At 42.1% G+C, this 17,359-nt stretch overlaps 3 protein-coding genes across 5 annotated transcripts in view; 2 read left to right on the top strand and 1 right to left on the bottom strand.

Moving 5' to 3' along the window:
* The window catches only part of Tim9a (translocase of inner membrane 9), a 35,600-nt gene extending 33,806 nt beyond the window's left edge, over window positions 1-1,794 (bottom strand). For both annotated transcript variants that reach the window (XM_070310722.1, XM_070310720.1), the window contains exon 1: window positions 1,049-1,794. In XM_070310722.1, the coding sequence (XP_070166823.1) occupies window positions 1,049-1,080 (32 nt within the window). In that variant the 5' untranslated portion in view covers window positions 1,081-1,794. The remainder of the gene's footprint in view (window positions 1-1,048) is intronic.
* LOC138941238 (enolase-phosphatase E1) overlaps window positions 1-17,359 on the top strand; it is a 57,375-nt gene that overhangs the window by 31,271 nt on the left and 8,745 nt on the right. The gene's annotated exons all lie outside the window — the stretch shown is intronic.
* Window positions 62-17,126, top strand: Pits (Protein interacting with Ttk69 and Sin3A). Of its 2 annotated transcripts, none has more exons than XM_070310719.1 (5): window positions 62-1,799; window positions 12,483-12,634; window positions 12,822-13,017; window positions 13,297-13,532; window positions 13,619-17,126. In XM_070310719.1, the coding sequence occupies exons 1-5, from the start codon at window positions 938-940 to the stop codon at window positions 13,757-13,759; spliced, it is 1,587 nt and encodes a 528-aa protein (XP_070166820.1). In that variant the 5' UTR covers window positions 62-937; the 3' UTR covers window positions 13,760-17,126. The 2 variants fall into 2 exon arrangements, with proteins under 2 accessions (XP_070166820.1, XP_070166819.1); XM_070310718.1 differs by having other exon boundaries at window positions 63-1,799; window positions 13,288-13,532.

The raw sequence follows: 17,359 nt of genomic DNA, 5'->3' as shown, positions 1-17,359 counted from the left end.
GCGAAACGACGGGCGGGCGCGTGAGAGAGGGAGATAGGGAAAAGTACCGTAGCGAGGGAGACGAGATACTAAATCGGGAAGAGGGGAACGACGGTCGCGTAGCCTCGGTTTTACCGCCGCATTCTCCGAACGTTCGTCCCTTCGTACGCCAGCCAGCCAGACGGACGAGCGCGACATCCGTATCGGTCGGTTTCGCGTGTTTCGTTCTCGTGTACGGTTTCGCTCGAGGTGATGAGAAACTGAGAAGAAGAGAAAGAGTCGTAATAGGCGTTATTATTACGCGACAAAACGACGGCGACGACGGCCATCGTGCATCGGTGCTCGCTTCCTTCGCCTGTGCGCGCGGGACGGGATCAGTGATTACGGATCTCGCGCTCGGCGTCTCTCCGGTACGTTAGGACGGAAGGCGAGTGTTCTCTTCGCGGATTCCCGCCATTCGGCTTTCCGATCGTTGGTTCGTTCGATCGAATCGCGGGCGTCGCTTTTCGCCGTTCGTCCTCTCGCGTCTCGCGGCTCATGTGCCCGCGAGCCGAGAGGCAATTGACGTTATCGTCGTCGTTATTTCGAGCTGCGGTTATTTCTCAGACGAACAGTGCGGCGGAGATTCGTATTTTGCACGATCGGAATCTATCCGAGCTTCGCGTGGCAGAGTGATCCGAGCGATAGAAGAGAGAGAGAGAGAGAGAGAGCGAGCGAGCGAGCGAGCGAGCGAGCGAGCGAGGGCGACGATTCGCGCGTTGCGTCGCGGAGGAATATACGGCGAGAGTCGCGGTATCGCGGCGAACGAAAGGAGGAGGAAATAGAGCGAGGTGTGTACTCCGGGTCGACTATACGTAAGAACGCGAGAGATACGTTTCTCGCGGTTAGCGATATAGAGCGTCCCGGATTATATTACACATACCGAGAGATCGAACGGTGGATGTGAAGTGACAAAGCTATGGAACGACGCAGAGTGGTCGACGACGACGATCGCGGTCTCCGTCATCAGCGTGCGAGCAGCGGCGGTTCGTTCGGCGGCAAAATGATGGGCAAACGAACGCAGTGTTACCTGTGCGATCTGCCCAGGATGCCCTGGGCCATGATAATGGACTTCTCGGAGCCTGTGTGCCGCGGCTGCGTCAACTACGAGGGCGCCGACCGCATCGACCTCGTGCTCGAGTCGGCCAAGCAGCTCAAGAAGGCGTACGGTTTCCAGGACGCCCGACCGTCCGCCTCCAAGACCTATCGTACCGCCGCCGGTCACACGGAGCACAACGGCGGTACCACCAATCTCGACGTTCTACCGATCCAGAATACCGGCCAGACACACTCGCGTCACCACAACATCGCCGGTTACTCGCAGCTGCACCATCGCAACTCCATCACAGAGTTCAACTCTGGCACGGCCGCGGCCGCGGCCGCGGCTGCCGCTGCCCAGCAGCAGCAGCAGCAGCAGCAACAGCAGCAAATCAGCCGTCAACACGGCGGCGAGGAGACTGGTCATGAGATGGCAAACGGCATGAGGAGCAACAATGTGCGTCTGCCCAACGCCCATCTGGCCGCGGTGGCGCATCACGTGAACCTCGGCCACAATCGCGGCATCACCCAGCTCAAGCGCGGCATCTCGGCCATCGACGAGGACGAGCACACCGAGAAGAGGCTGTCGTTGGAGGAACAGCACCCGGTCAGGCCGCCATTGACCCGCGGCGACTCCATGCCGGCCGTCAGCCTCGCCGTCAGCTACATCCCGGACAGAAACAAGGAGAAGCATCCGGTGAGAGCGCCCAGTTTCGAGACGGCCACCACCTTCAAGGCCAACGGTGAGTTTCTCCGCTTACTCGCGCGAATACGCGATGGGTAGAGTCGCCGTCTCTCTCGATCGTGGCTACTCGCGAATCGCCATCGTTCCCTCCACAATTTTCCGCGCCTTTGTCTTTGCGCTATCGGTTTTTACTTTTCTTTTACCGATTATAGATTAACGAGCGACTTGAAATTTTCTACGTAAATTTCACGCACCTTTTATCCCAAATGCCAGATACATAACGTACAATGTGGATCGAACAAAATTCAGAGAACGTTTTTACATAATTATCCTTGCAAATTTATGACCATGTTTACGAGCTATAATCTTTTTACCACTTTCGCTCTTATTGTATATAGGGTATATTTTAAAATACAATTTATTAAAGACTACGCGAGAAAGTTGGATTCTTCGTATTAAGACAGATACGAGATGCAATTCATTCGCGAATTTTTCATTCGTACAACAGAATCGTTAATCGTTAGTCGCGTTACCATAAATTGACCAACGATTAAGAAGTCGTTTAAAAATTAAATTTTTCAGTAATCGACATTTTAAAACGAATCGAATAAACAAACATAATTGAGGATGCTCGATAGAAGTATATAAAATGTGAGTTTTGTCGAGCGTCGTTCCGTCATTGCTTTCGTCAAGATTTAAACTGTAATCTCTCCAGGGATCGTATTGTAATTCCCATAAGAATCGTAAATTGCGCCAAACAATTTCTCTTTCTTTTTAATTTTAGGCATAGTCAAAGTTGATCAAGGGATTACTTTTTATTACGTTTGAGGTAAATTCTGCAGAGTTATTTTACACCTAGTAATAATAAATCACAGAATCGGCAGTTGAACATATGACATATATTCGCCATAATATATAGAAACGTTTTACATCGGTATTCTTTTTTTTTTCTTCTTCTTTTTACCTTTTCCAATTCAACACTTATATCGTGCCTTTCTCTTTAAAAATCAATTCGCGGAAGCTCGCGCGTTACGAGACAAAAAGTGTCCCGAGCAATCCGCAACACACGTATACACGACGTGCGCGCTAGCTAGGTCGACGTAATTTTTTTTAACGGGCGGCGTTTTTTTATCGGTCGTTACTTATAAATAGTCGAGGAGAGGAGTGGAGTGGAGCGGAGAGGCGAGGAGGGGAGGGCTGGGCGCGCGGCTGCACACAGCTATCATTCGTGGCCATCTGGCGCGAGAAGGCAACGGCACGCACACGCGTGTGTACGAATCGACACGACGGACGATGACGTACGTATAGCTCGGGAGATCGCGCTAAAACGAAGCTAACGTCCTTCCTCGCTCCGCTCTTTCTCCTTTATCCTTCCTCTCCGTCCTCCCTCTCCTCGCCTTCATCAATCGGCGTCCGAACGCGTACACACAAAGAGACGTACGTCGAGCACGTGATGGGACGACCAAAAGATACATTCAGTTGCCGTGTCCGTGTCGTGACGTGTCGAATCGGATGACGTCACGCTACCGTTGCTACCGCCGCCGCTGTCGTCGTCGTCGTCGTCGTCGTCGTATTTATACTCGATGAATGAGACCGTCGTGTGTGCCGCTCTCGTTCAATAACGAACGAATCCCGCTCGTTAGGCCGCGAAACTCTCCGCGTTTGCGAGGTAGTTTAGCTTTAGCGCGAGATAGGCGCGGAATGACAATCGAAGCGACGGATCGCTTCGCCGAGTAGCGACGGCGATGACTCTTTTCACGCGTCACGATTAACTTGCTTTGTTTGCTCTTTAATGAATTACGAACTCGAACGTTGAACCGATAATGAGGAAGAGATCACAGACGCGTGTGAAAAATTGATAAACTTGTGTTTTTTTTTTTCCAGACAAAGGGAATAAATGGAGCACGTTTTAATGTTACTCGAAATTTTAATGAGATATTATATTTCACGATATTTTAAAATTGATCCAACTAAAGTCGAGTGACGTTTCGCAGCATCCGAAAATCTTTCAACGCGTACAGACATCTCTTGTAAAATCGTGATGTTTATACTTGAAGTACGCGAGCGTACCTTGCGCGCGCATCATTCGCGAGTACTCGACTGTATATCGAATGAGTGCGTCGCGTCACGCGTTTACCTCCCTCCTCAACCCCGTCGCCGCCTCGTTTATCGCGTCCCGTGACGCTCGCCCTGACGAGGTTTTTCCGATCCGCGCGCCTTCCCCGCTTCTCTTTCGTCTCTGGTCGCGTTGCATCGCGCGACGAGAACCGGTTGTCTCCTCTGGTTGCCATCGCCGTGACATTTCACCGGGATAACTGTAGCGTGCCCCCTTTCCTTGTTCGCGCGCCGCTTACTTTTCACGCCGGTGGAGATACGCGGCGGGCTCATTGACGACCGACGATGACGATGTGTCGCGCGCGTGTCGCGTAAGCTAACCCGATCCAACCTGACCTGACCTGACCTGACCTAACTCTACGCGCGAGCCGTACGGTGACCTTGCTCATCGACCGTTATTTGGATACCGCGGGACCACTTTCTAATCATCCAGCCTTTAACAGCGCGTTTACGGTTATATTTGTGGAATATAAATCCTCCAAGGTTTTTCTTCCAACCGAAGAAGTAAAAAGAGAATAATATTTATCTATTCTCTCTTTGTTGACGTGTGTGACTCTCCGAGTTGTTGGAATCGCGTCACTTTTAGGCGGATGTATACTTTTCTCACGCGAGTTTCTGTTTGAATTCACACCCTGTGCAATGTTACGGTAATAATGGTAAATAATTTCATTATGAAATCTTTGTTTTCATCCGACTCGTGCGATGTAGAAATTTTCTGTAAACGAAGGATTGTCCAAACCAAAACACAAGGCTTTCGATTGAAACGAATGTTTCTCGATTGTCCGTAAATAATAAATCTTCAAGGGTAATGACCCGGCAAGAATCTACCTAATGTTTTCCCGGACAGCCGATGCAATGACGTAGGACGTCAAACAGCTGACGAGGAAACTTTGATAAATAAAATTTTCGTTTTCATGAAACTTTATATACATGTAGGGGAATAAATAAATAAATTTAAAAATTTTCAGCTGCCGAGAACGATTTTAAAGAGTAAATTATCCTATACATATGTAGAGTGACCTTCTCCGATATATCTCGAAAACTATTCGAGATATCGAAAAATGTTTTATACAAAAGTTTTATAACAACATTCCTCTATTCAATCGCATTAATAAAATTTAGAAAAAATCAAGTCTTCTTTTCTCAAAGATTTTTGAAAAGATTTTTTATACTCGAATAAGTTTCACCAAAATCAGAAGCTTTGGGTTCGCGGGTTTCCTTGTGAGTATATAATATATTATCGCGCCATCCGATAATGGCAGGACGCAGCTGCCATTATCTTATCTGATAATGGCTGCAGGATAATCAGCGAGAACCATCGCGTTATCGCTGTTATTCGATGCGTACGCAAAGTGCGCTTCGATAAAATATTTTGAATTGCTCGATCTTTAGATTATATCGATTATAGTAATTTCTGCATCATCATTCTTCGTTTCTCTCTTACAAATTCTTCGAATGATAAAACTTCTTACTTAGAGATATCGAATAAAATTTTATTTTATATATCTTAAACATTTTTATGAAAAATTTATTACTTTGCCTTGCTGCTGAATATTACTAAAAATATCGATAATGCGGAGATACGCGGTTACATTGATTTGTTATCATTGTGAAAATACTCGTGTAACAAAATGACAGAGGAAGAGCTTGCGAGAGATACATACAAGTGAGATTTTGCCTATTTTTCTTGTCAAGATTTTTTTTCTTTTTTCTTTATTCTTAGAGATTACTGTTTTTCCGTTCAAAAGACAGCGCGTTTCACGTTTACGTACGCGAGTCCACGATAAAAATAGATTACCGCTGGCAAAGATTGGGGGTCTGGAAATAAACGCGGATTGTGAGAGAGCCTTTGAGATCCAGAGAAATCACGCTTGTGCTTTGATTCGACTATAGATTATTGATCTTTCGCAATTAATCGCTTACTAAATTTTCCTAAAGGTTCTGTTAATCCTGTATGTCTTTAACAGAGATTGTGAAACAGATGTAATTTTACCAAATGAAATTTTTAACGCTACAAATATGGAGAATTCTTTATATCTAATAAAATATATTTTTTCGCATGTAAAATATTTTTTAAATTAATTTCGTTGATATTCTTTTATTCTGACAAGTCAATTATTATACAATAGTTCCTCTTTCGTACAGTTGTCGAGAGAGAAATTGTCATCGACGTTTGTTTCTTTCGCGAGATTCTCTTGAGAATCGAAATCAATTATTTCTTACATCTATATTTCTATGCGTCATCTCTGGACTCTCCCATTCGCATCTTAAAGTTTCTGTCATTTACAAGCACTGACATTGTCCATTCGATCCTTAAAGAAGATGGAATTTCACAAGTGGACTTGTAACTCTATAATTTTTGGCTATTCAAGCTTCTCTTACATTTTGTATCACGTTGTATATATCGTATTATTAATATTTAAAAAAAAAATAACGTTTAATCAGTATTATATTCCTATAGCGTATACTTTACAGAAAAAACCAATGTAAATTAGACATGTGATTTCAATTTAAATCTTTCATGTTAAAGATCTCGACAAGCAACGTCTCTGATTCATTCTCATATTTAACACTAACAAAATAACTCTGCGCAAATTAATAATGGATTATGGATGGTATTAATAACGGATTATATACCATGTAATATATCAATCGTGTTTCTTTTTTCGCGTTCACTTCGTGTTCTCTCAAACTCGGAATGTCCGGAATTGTACGGAACGTGACCTATAGTGGTTGTTTGCGAAAGCATCTCATTTCGCGAACTCATTAAGCACGCACGTTACGTCAGTCGGTTTCCGAGCGGCAACGTCAGTCGTGATCGATCATACGGTAAGAGCGGCGGCAGCAGATACGATCAATCGACTGGTTGTTTGACCGATCGAGCGTTCTCACGTACGCGTACGTGCGACGAAGAACGAGACGAGAGCAAGGGGTAAGAAGGGAAACGAAAGACCGATTCGTCTTTCGTCGTATTAGATGGAAATGAAAGGCGATATATGTGCCTAAATGAGCGCAGAGTTACGGTATATTCCTATCGGGATATAAACCCTTCATGGTGGACACGTGTCAATGTATACATCACGCGCATCAAATAAAACGAATAATAATCTCGCGTAACGCGGCGACGTATTCAGTGAACTTCCTTGTAGAAGAAAAAATATAAACATTCTAAATATATCGACTAATAGTATTAAATTTAATTATTTTCTTCTTATCTTTCTTCATTACTATATGTATGCATTCTTCTAATATAATTTTCTCCTTCTTCGATGAGAGAAAAGCGAGTTATGAAATTAATCATGGATATGTATAGATGCGTAAAAGAAAAAAATTAAACGCGAACGTTTTTGGAATACTACTAGTGTTGTACTAAACATCGTAGTAAGATATAATAGCGAGAAATAAATGAAGTTTCACGCGAATGGCATGTTTCGCAATGATCGCTACGTATCGCAAAAGCGTTTAAGTTACGCTCAATCATACACGATGGACAGATATTTCGCTCTCCTGCCCTACGTCACCGGGAGACAAGTTTTACATACGTATGTATGCGTGGCATGGCATCAGAGAGCGCGTGTACACACGGGGGGGGGGGGGGACAGGCATAAATGCGCGTATCAACGAGGAGTACGTACATGGAGAGGGAAAGGAAAGGGAGCGGGACGGGGGTCGTACTTTCGAAACAAGGCCACTATAGAGCTGACCAGTCGACAGCGATGCGTAAAGTCCAGGGATGTGCGAATATTTACTCGCGTAAATTTATGCACGAGCGTGTGTGTAACACGTGTCGTATGTTTCATCGTTACGCGTCCTGAAAAACGTGTCATTTTTCGATACGCGAATCTCTTATTGCGATCGCTAAATATGCACGCGCGAATAAAAATCTGACAGTGTAATCTATAAAAATAGGAGAGAAAATAAATATAAAAGGAGACGAATAGAGGAGAGAAATAAAAAATGCCTCTTTAAAAAATTGCACCAAAGAAAATATAACGCGCGCGAATTAGTTCCTTTTCAGACATCCTGTATATATACGAATGATAATTCAGAGTGTAGATATTTAATATTTACATATATAATATCCGAGATATACGTTATATACGGTAAAAGGTTACATATGATATAAGATTTATTTTCGATTTCAACTTCTTCTCGACGAAGATTTCAATTTGCGCGTGATTATAAAATTATCGTTGACAGTTCAAGAGGAAACGTCCATTTGAATCACCGCTTAGGCTCGTACATTTTTACCGTGCGTCATCGAGAACAATAACATTTTATTTCAGCGAGATAGAAAGAAACATATCGTAAATATATTTTTTTATAACTCTTCTATTGGTATAATCACATAACTAATATTAGTAACAGCGTATAAATAAAAATTTATTTCGATGACGTTACATTTTTAATTTTACAAAAAACGCGCATAATTGTAAAAATATATGTATTCTATAGTTAAATACTTGGAGAGATTAGTGACATTCAATAATGCACGTAGAAAAGTGTGCTTCGATTAGATTACAGATTAAAGAGACTGAATTTATCGAATCAAGATAAACGAATGATACGAGTGAAATTTTATTCGAATAAGCTGAGAGTTAATATTACGATCGAGCGTGTAATATCTAAAGATCATAAAAAACGATTATATTAAAAAAAAAAGCAAAGGAATGTTTTCTATTTGAATCTTGCACTCTTGTACGATATATTCTCTACGAAATTATTTTATTTATACATGTATAATTAAAAGAGATAATATTAGAAAGCCTATATGTAAAATATCTAATAATTGAGACAAAAGTGCAACTAATGTTTGTTTCGCTATAGATATTAAAAACAAAAAAAAAATTATCTATTACACGTTACTCTAAAATAAAAATTTTTCTTCTTCAATTTGTATACAAGACATGTTTCTATACCAAAATCCATTAGGTCTTCTCGTTATTTATCGTTTTCGCCTCTTTCCACGGCAGGCTTTTCGCGCGGATATAAACCGATCGCGGTTCCGTTCGCGGAAGCAACGCGACGCGACGCGAGAGCAATTTCGTTTACCGAGAAACTCGGCGCGGGACGGAATGGACGCTAAGGGAAACAAACCCCGCTATAAATCGCGAGCGCGTGGCACGGCCCTGATCGAGTGTGACTAAGCCGGGGCGGCCGCCTACGTGCGCGATGCGATGTGTGTCGGTTTACGGGAGAGACGCGTACGCGGTTTCCTCCCCTCGCGCGTCTCTCATCACCGATCGAACTTCATTGCCGGTTCTCGCGCTCTATCGGAGCCGTCACGGAAAAGTACCGGTCACACGTCTACCCGGTGGCAATCTACTCTATCTCCTCCTCTCTTTGTTTATCCTCCTTTCCCTCCATTCGCTCCGCGTAGGCGAGAGGATCTTCGGTGACTCGTATAAACGTATAACACACCGGCTTGTGACGTGAGAGGAACAAAGGGATGGATCGGAGGGATAGAAAGGTGGGGGGAACGCGCGTAATCTGCACGCGAGATTGCGTGTCACCGCGAACAGCCGTGACCGAATGATGATTCTTACCGTTCGTGCGGCCAATAAGTCCGGCTGTGTTGATGTACGAGCCATATTCTCTCTCTCTCTCTCTCTCTCTCTCTCTCTCTCTCTCTCGCGCCTCGCATGGACCTTTTAACCCTCGGAGAGATGTGCCGATACAATATCAAAGTGCTTCGCCGGCGTGTTGATATACGTATAGAGGCTGCGTGTATATGGTATTTTAGCTCCGCGGTTAAAAATAGCATCGATGTGGACGGGGGGGGGGGATGACGTTTTGTATTTCTACAAAACGTAGGCGAGGCGAAGAAAAAAAATTGTTATCGTATATACATATATATATCGTGTACATATAACGGGGGAGACTTCTTTGAGACTTCGTCAATTATATTATCGACGCGGTATTGAATATTTATGACGCAATTAGCGAATTTTGAAACGCCGATCTCGTTTATACAGAACGTTTATCTGCGTGATCTTTATACATATTTCGCTTAGATATTAGCATTCTGTTTGTGCTTATAAATATGCAAACATCTCAACGATTTGCATTGGGATATCTCTATTTGTGCTATTTATGCCTACATTAATTAATCTTTTAGAATTATGATTGTGTTATTTAGTATTATTTTCATGCAACATTTCAAGATTAATGCGGGCGTCACGCGTTTTAAAAGTAACAGAATCAAGCGTTAAAAAAATCTCATCAAGATACTTGCTCGCAACAACATCTGCGTATTCGATAGAAAAAAATTCGATATCGAGCAATCGCGCGATTAATGTAAACATAGAATTCAAATAAGGAATGGCGCGCGCTTTAAAATTCGCTTAATCTCATTTATGATTTATTACGGAGACTCGTACGTATGATTTTGAGAGGTAGAGGCGCGATATATACGTGGAAATTTCGTAAGTTTGGCGTAGTTGGAAAGTATTTGAAACGTGTATCTCTCATTGACGAATAGAATTGAACGAAAAAATACGTCAAGTCCGAAGACACGAAGTCAGTCGACGCGCGTACAAAGGGCGTCGCGCCAAATGTGTGTAATTGAAAGAAATATATATTCCGCTCGGTCGTGACGAATTACGATTAGAGAGGGAAATAATAACGAGTGTAGCGAGACGTATAAATGAATCGTGCGCGATGGGGAATAATGGCACGAAGAAAAAAAAAAGAGAGATAATTGCCGAGCTTGTTAAACGCATTACATCGTGCGATTTTCTCAGAATCGTTTCAACTCGATTCTTTGAGTCACCGGCAATTTTGTTACAAAAAGAACATTAGTCTCGACAAATATTACAAAGACCGATAAAAGGTTGAAGTGGGACTACTTTTATTAATCGAGATTGTTGAATTCCCCGGCGTTTCTCCTACTTTTTAGATCGAAAATATGAAAATAAGAAGCGTGGAGATTATATCGGTCCGCATGATACATAAAACATCGGATAAATCGGATCGGTGTCGAAGGCCAATAATATACAACGCGATACGGTAACGTGGCCGTGTCGTGATGATATGTGTCATCGTCTCATCGCGGTCTTTGCGCGTATACATCTACGCGATCCGCATATTAATCGCCTTGGCGGTCCCTTAAGTGACTCGCCGAATAAACATTATGAAAATGCATTGCCTTGTGATAAGCCGCGGTCTCGCGAATATCACTAACTTTCCGGTATATACATATAATAGATAAGCAAAATACAATAGTTACGAACGCGAAATCGATGACCATGACGGCGCGATTGGTAATGGAAACACCTATATAAATATTTTCATTTATACAGAAATTATATATAAAGAGCGTGTTTATATTTTGATTATTATTATAGTAATAATCATACATTATAGTATAAAATATAATATTAAATAGGATTATAGTTTAAAAAAAATATAATTTTTCTCATTAACATTTTTTCCAAAAATTAAAGTTGGGCTGAGAAATTAATTGAAAAACGATATTAAAATTATATATATGTATACATCATACTTTTGTATTGGATCTCTATTTAACTCTAGCGCGCGATTGATTGATATTAGAATATTTTTAAAAACAATGTCTATTTATTGATGAAGTCAAAGTTTTCGAATATATTTTTATCTCGCAATAATTTAAAAGTATATTTCAACTTACCGAATCATTATTTCATCCGATTCGTTTCGAGTCAGATCCGTGTAGATTTCGCGGAAATTTTGATTCAAGGTCTGTAGAGCGCGAGTTAAGAGAAATAATACGGTTCGGTATTATTGACGTAATCTGACGTGCGTGGATAACGATTCACTTATATTTCTTGCCTCTCGTTCTCCGTAATCGTTACCATTTATCGGCGTCGCGTCGGAGGAAAAAACGATATTTATTTCTGCTCGCCAGTGAAGTCATTGTGCTTTAAAGACGGATTATTATAGAGGGGGACAGGCGGCATTCCACGGAGATTGCACGTGGCAAAGAAATGGAAATGAGCGAGGGTAATCTAAATTTTCTATAGATAAGTGGCGTTCGCTTGACGTGTGTCACGCCACGTATCGATCACGTTCGCACGTTTTTCTCGGGACAGCTTCTAATATCGTATGTCATTCCTTTTTGTCCCTCGGAAATCTCGTGTTTCGATATGTGTGTGTGTGTGTGTGTGACGCTAGCACCAAAGAAAACCGTACGTCAAATAATGACTGCAAGAACATGTGTTCATATCAGTCATTGAGTCGCGGTGCAATATTATTTCCTATCTTGCACATTAAAAATAATTTAGGAATGTATATCTCCCACTCCTCCCCCTTCAAAACTCGCGTCAGTAATTACCGCATTTTTTTAAAAATAAATGAAATTGAGAAATATGATGCCGTGCAATTTTTAAAAAAAGGTATCACGAAACACGAATAAAGCCGAGAAATGTAAAAAAATAGGGAGACAGAAAGGAGACGGCAAAGTAGAATTGTATTATTTGTACATCTCACATTTTAATGTCCTGAATTTTGTTTGATTATGCCTTGTAATATCTGCATCGAAAAGTTCCCAGAATTCGGTACTTTATCTCTCTCTCTCTCTCTCTCGCGTATATTTACGATATGCTCGGATGAAGAAGCGCGTATTTTAACGATATATATTTTTATACAGGGGCATATGTTGGACCGTCCATACCGTTGGCACCTGCCAACGTCGCGGCCAATGGTGGAGGATCGCCTCTTCGTCCGAGAACGAGTCCTCCACCACCGCCACCGCCGACGCAGGAAAGTGCCAACGATAATTCGCAATCGAATCATCATCAGGTATGTGGATAAAGCGACGGTATAATTATCACTTTAGTAGAGCATGGCTGGCTGGCTAGCTAGCTCGGTTTCACGGACGACGAGGCCATATTTATTCGCGTTTTTAATAAACGTTTCCTTTCGAACGCGAGCCTCATTATACAAACTCGTAATCTAGAACTGACGAAGATGATGTTTCCTCTTTTAGACCGCCGCGAATGGACCGTCACCGATGGCCGCCCTAATGTCAGTCGCTGATAATCTAACATCGCCGGAGCCCGTACCACAGCCACCGAACAATCCTAGCCCCACCAACAGAAGTCCACCGACAACAGCCGCGACCGCTCAGCAACGCAGTGCTTCTAGAGGCTCTCAGCACAGCCCGAATAGTACAGACAGTTATGGTAATATATTATATTAAATTTTTTTTATCTCTTTGTATTATTATTTTATATTTTGTATTATTTCTATTATCTTGATATTATCCGCAAGCGGATAGCTTGAAGCGATACTATCCGCGTCTTTGTAAATTACACATTCACCTCTTATTAGATATAATATTGACAAATCGTAATATCATCTCTGATTTACAGAAAAATACTTAATATATTAGAATCAAGTTTTTCACGAAAGGTTAAAACATAACGAAAAACGACAATCGCGTTAATCTGCAGGCTCCACAGGCAGACGGTCCAGTAGTTCAAGGCAAGTGTCCTCGACAACTGTGACGACATCCTCCGAGGGTGCGGTTGCTCAAGCTGCCGGAGCTGAACCGGTCTCGGCACCGACTCTGAAATGTACGCTATGTCAGGAGCGTCTGGAGGACACGCATTTTGTTCAATGTCCCAGCGTGCCGCACCACAAATTTTGCTTCCCGTGTAGTCGGGACAGCATAAAGAGACAGGGTGCTGGTTCAGAGGTGAGTGATTCGGTGTTACCTCTTCCTTAGATGCTCTCTCCAATCGTAAACACGATACTGATCGACAATTTCCGTTCTTGTTTCAGGTTTATTGTCCGAGTGGTGAGAAATGCCCGCTGGCGAACAGCCAAGTACCGTGGGCCTTTATGCAGGGCGAGATAGCCACCATCTTGGGCGAGGACACCACGAGTACCGGACTCAAGGTTAAGAAAGAGAGAGAAACTTAAAGATCCTCTTTCAATGTCTATTCAGGGCTCAAATTTTCTGTCCCCCTGTATTCAGAGGGGCTGTTATGGTTGGAACCATGAAGGGTTTCGCCAAACGCTTTTGGTAACGGTGATAAATAATCGTTGGCGATAAGCAGAGAAAGCCAACGAACGACTCGAGCCAAAGACGTTGTCTGGTGCAGATTCTCATGAAGTTGTTAATGTCATCCATTAGAGATGGGCGGGAGAGAAGGGTGGGGGGGAAAGTGGACGATTCGGTTTTATTTGAAGTCAGCTAACGATGCGTTTCGATGATGTAATCGATAGCGTACGGTATTTATCGATTGGTTTTGAGAAGAAGTCTTTGGCAAATTGTATGCTGGCGCGATCGGTTGTTCTTCTGCTGCTCATGTACATACGGATTTCGTAGAGAGCGGTTAATTAACGCGATGGAAGCAGCGTATTGTTTTTTTGTGGATTTTCAATGAGAACAGCAACACACGTGGTTGAAATCGCGACGGTGGTGACAACGATGATGATGATGATGATGATGATGATTATTTGTTGCCCGGTTTGGGTTTGTACTTATAGGATGGATATGCCTATCTTCATTGTCTCTTGTAATCGCGGACGTAATCGCTCGCGTTTTTTCACACAATACACGTACACTTACATGCATACATATGTACGCGTATGTATGCGCGTACACACACACACACACACACACAAACACAATACACGCACACACTTCGAGATAAAATCGTCGACTTGGTATCGCGTAACGCACGCGCGGTCCGCATTGTACTTTATTTTTTTTCGCGCGTGTCCGTTTAGGATGGTCGTGATTTTAATTAATGACTAACGCTAAAGATAGCATCGCCTCCACGGCGATCGCCGTCATTTTTCTATTTTTTTGTTTGTATACTCTTTCTACCCTATACTTCGCTCGTTGTATTATATAAAACATATGGCGAATATTCTCGGACCCAGCGTACGGGTTTTCTGTACATTGTGTATATGTGTACATACCTACATTATATTAATAAAGCGTATAACTAAACAAAATTTTTTAACGATTTTTAAGTGTACAAAAGTCTATGTATTCGTTTTTGCATTCTGTGTCTTTTTAAATTATTATTATCCTTTTCTATTTCGCGTCTCTTGCCACTCTTTTCTTTTCTTTTCTTTGTTCTCGCGAATAAAGTTGTACACTGTCATTTCTCCGAAAGACTTTTTTTTTGTGTGTGTAGAGACACGCGTTTTCCTTCTCTATTTTCGGTTTCTTGCTCGCGAGAGCATACATTGCGTTTTATTCGCATTCTTTGTAATCGCGCTCGTCCGGTCTTTCGGGAGGGAGAAAAAAAAAGTAGAAAAGTCAAGCGAGGCACGTGAGCACGTCGCTATCCAGTCACTCATAAAAAGCGAATTATATAATATAATGTTCGACTATGCAACGTCCACTTTCGCCTTTAGTTTATGCGCTAGACCTTTAGTCGAGGGCATTTTGGTTTTTCATTTTCATCGATGAAAAAGGGACGCCCGTCAAAATAGGAACCACATACTCGCTATGTCTAAAAGATAAAAAAAAAAGTGAAAGGAGAAAAAGGCAGGCAGGCAGGCAGAGACACTCGCTGGACGTGCCCGAATGGGTTCTTTTTGTATGCGACGATCGAACGATTCTCTCGCGGAAACAGGGACCCGTTCCCGGGCATGCGGGCGCGCGCGTATATCCTTTTGTATATATTTGTATAAAAATAGATCGGCATACAGTCAGTGAAAGGAGAGCGGTTGTCGGAAGTTGTCGCGGGAGAAAAATAGAAAATAAAAAAAAAGATAACATACATACATACACACACATACTGTCGCGCTTCATTGTGTTACGGACGAATTCCACGGAGAGTTCGAGATACCGTTTTCTCGACGATGGCACGCTCTCTCGATTTAGCGACGACGATTAACGATATTTCGGGGCGATGCGTTCGCGCGACACGACGATCCTCTTAAAGCACGTCCAGACTTGTAATGTTATATCATATCATTATATCATATTGCCGTAAAGTTATCAATGACATTTATCTGTCACGATTCGTTGTCGTAATATGCATAATTGAAACCGAGAGGGGGAAAAAAAAGTAAAAAATGTTACATATATAGACACAAATTCTGTCCTTTTACATATTAAACTATAAACTATAAAAAAATTTCCTTACACGCGATATATATATATATATATATATATATATATATATATATATATATATATATATATAACGTTACGAGTCTAAAAACGCTTTTAGCTTCCGCAAAAACTGCCGATGTAGACAAGGGAAGTGTCTATGCGATACTTATTATTTATTACAACTTTCCGTCGAATTCCAGTGGGAAAGACGGTTCCTCGAGAAGACGTCTTCGACTCGGCTAGAACTCGCGACAACAGGAGTACGCATCTTTTTCCGCGCAGATACACTTCTGTTTTTCTCGCACGTGCAGCCGCGCGAGCCCCTTTTAACATACTAAATTTGCAACACGCTTATATGCCGTAAACGAGAGAGCGTCTCTCAACACGAGAGGCTTGGTTGGTCGTCGTGTATTGTAATCCCTCCGGGTACAAGTGTCACACGCTCTCGGTATATATCCGTTGCATCGTTTCCCCGGATCTTTTTCCTAGAATAAAAATTCCGAGCAAGGATCTTGTTGCATTATTATTTCGTGCTCGCTCGATCTTCTTAGGATTATCTCGTCCTCGCGACGGCACTTTGTTGTACGAACTTTGCGATACAAATTGTTTACTGATTATAGTTTGCTTGATGTAGTTTTCTCTACTTGTCTCCGTTATTATTATTGTTGTTATTTACTGTATTTGTATTGTTATCGTCGTCGATCAATCGGCAGGAATTGGAACGTACGACAAGTAAACATACAGCGATTTTGTGCGGTATTACAGGATAGAATAATGGGGGCTGCAATGACAACTCGTTCGCTCACGCATTTGTCTGATTTCGTTGTCGACGACCAAGCCCAAGCCGCATTTCAGGTTTTCTTTTTCGATGAGGCGCGGTATCCCCCGAGAGGGACGCGCGACAGCTTTTCTTCGATCGAGAGTGAAAGAGACGACGAACTCTCACGTCTTTATCGTAATTCGTTCCGTTTGTCTCTCTTTTCGTCTCCTTTTTTTTCCCTTTTTTTTTTTTCTTTAAATGACTCGTATAGCTACGCAGATACGCGAAAAATCGAAGAGATATGACGTAACAATACGTCGAATAGCAATTGTAGTAGTGGATAATGAAAATTTTCTAGTATACCGTACCTCGAGGAACGTGTAACATTGTACTGTTTATCGTATGTATGCAACAAGCAAAAACAAAATATATGTGTTGATGTGACAGAACGACGAGTTTCTTGTATTTCGTAATCACGCATGATCCTCAAGAATCACCGAATATCCTTACAATAAATATATATCCATGTTATGAATTTTCAGCCAATAATACTACAAAATAATTCAATAGCTTCCTTACGTATATATACGTTCTTTTGACTTTATCTTTTATTTATCGCAGGACTTTTGCTATGTCATTAGATAAACGCTAGAATCGATTGTCAATTATCATAGAAATTTCC

This window comes from Polyergus mexicanus, unplaced genomic scaffold (assembly GCF_030449975.1).
Source record: "Polyergus mexicanus isolate NDT 795.1 unplaced genomic scaffold, iyPolMexi1.0 SCAF_18, whole genome shotgun sequence".
Taxonomy (NCBI): domain Eukaryota; kingdom Metazoa; phylum Arthropoda; class Insecta; order Hymenoptera; family Formicidae; genus Polyergus; species Polyergus mexicanus.
Note: the sequence above shows the minus strand (reverse complement) of the source record. Positions and strands in the feature narration are given on the sequence as shown.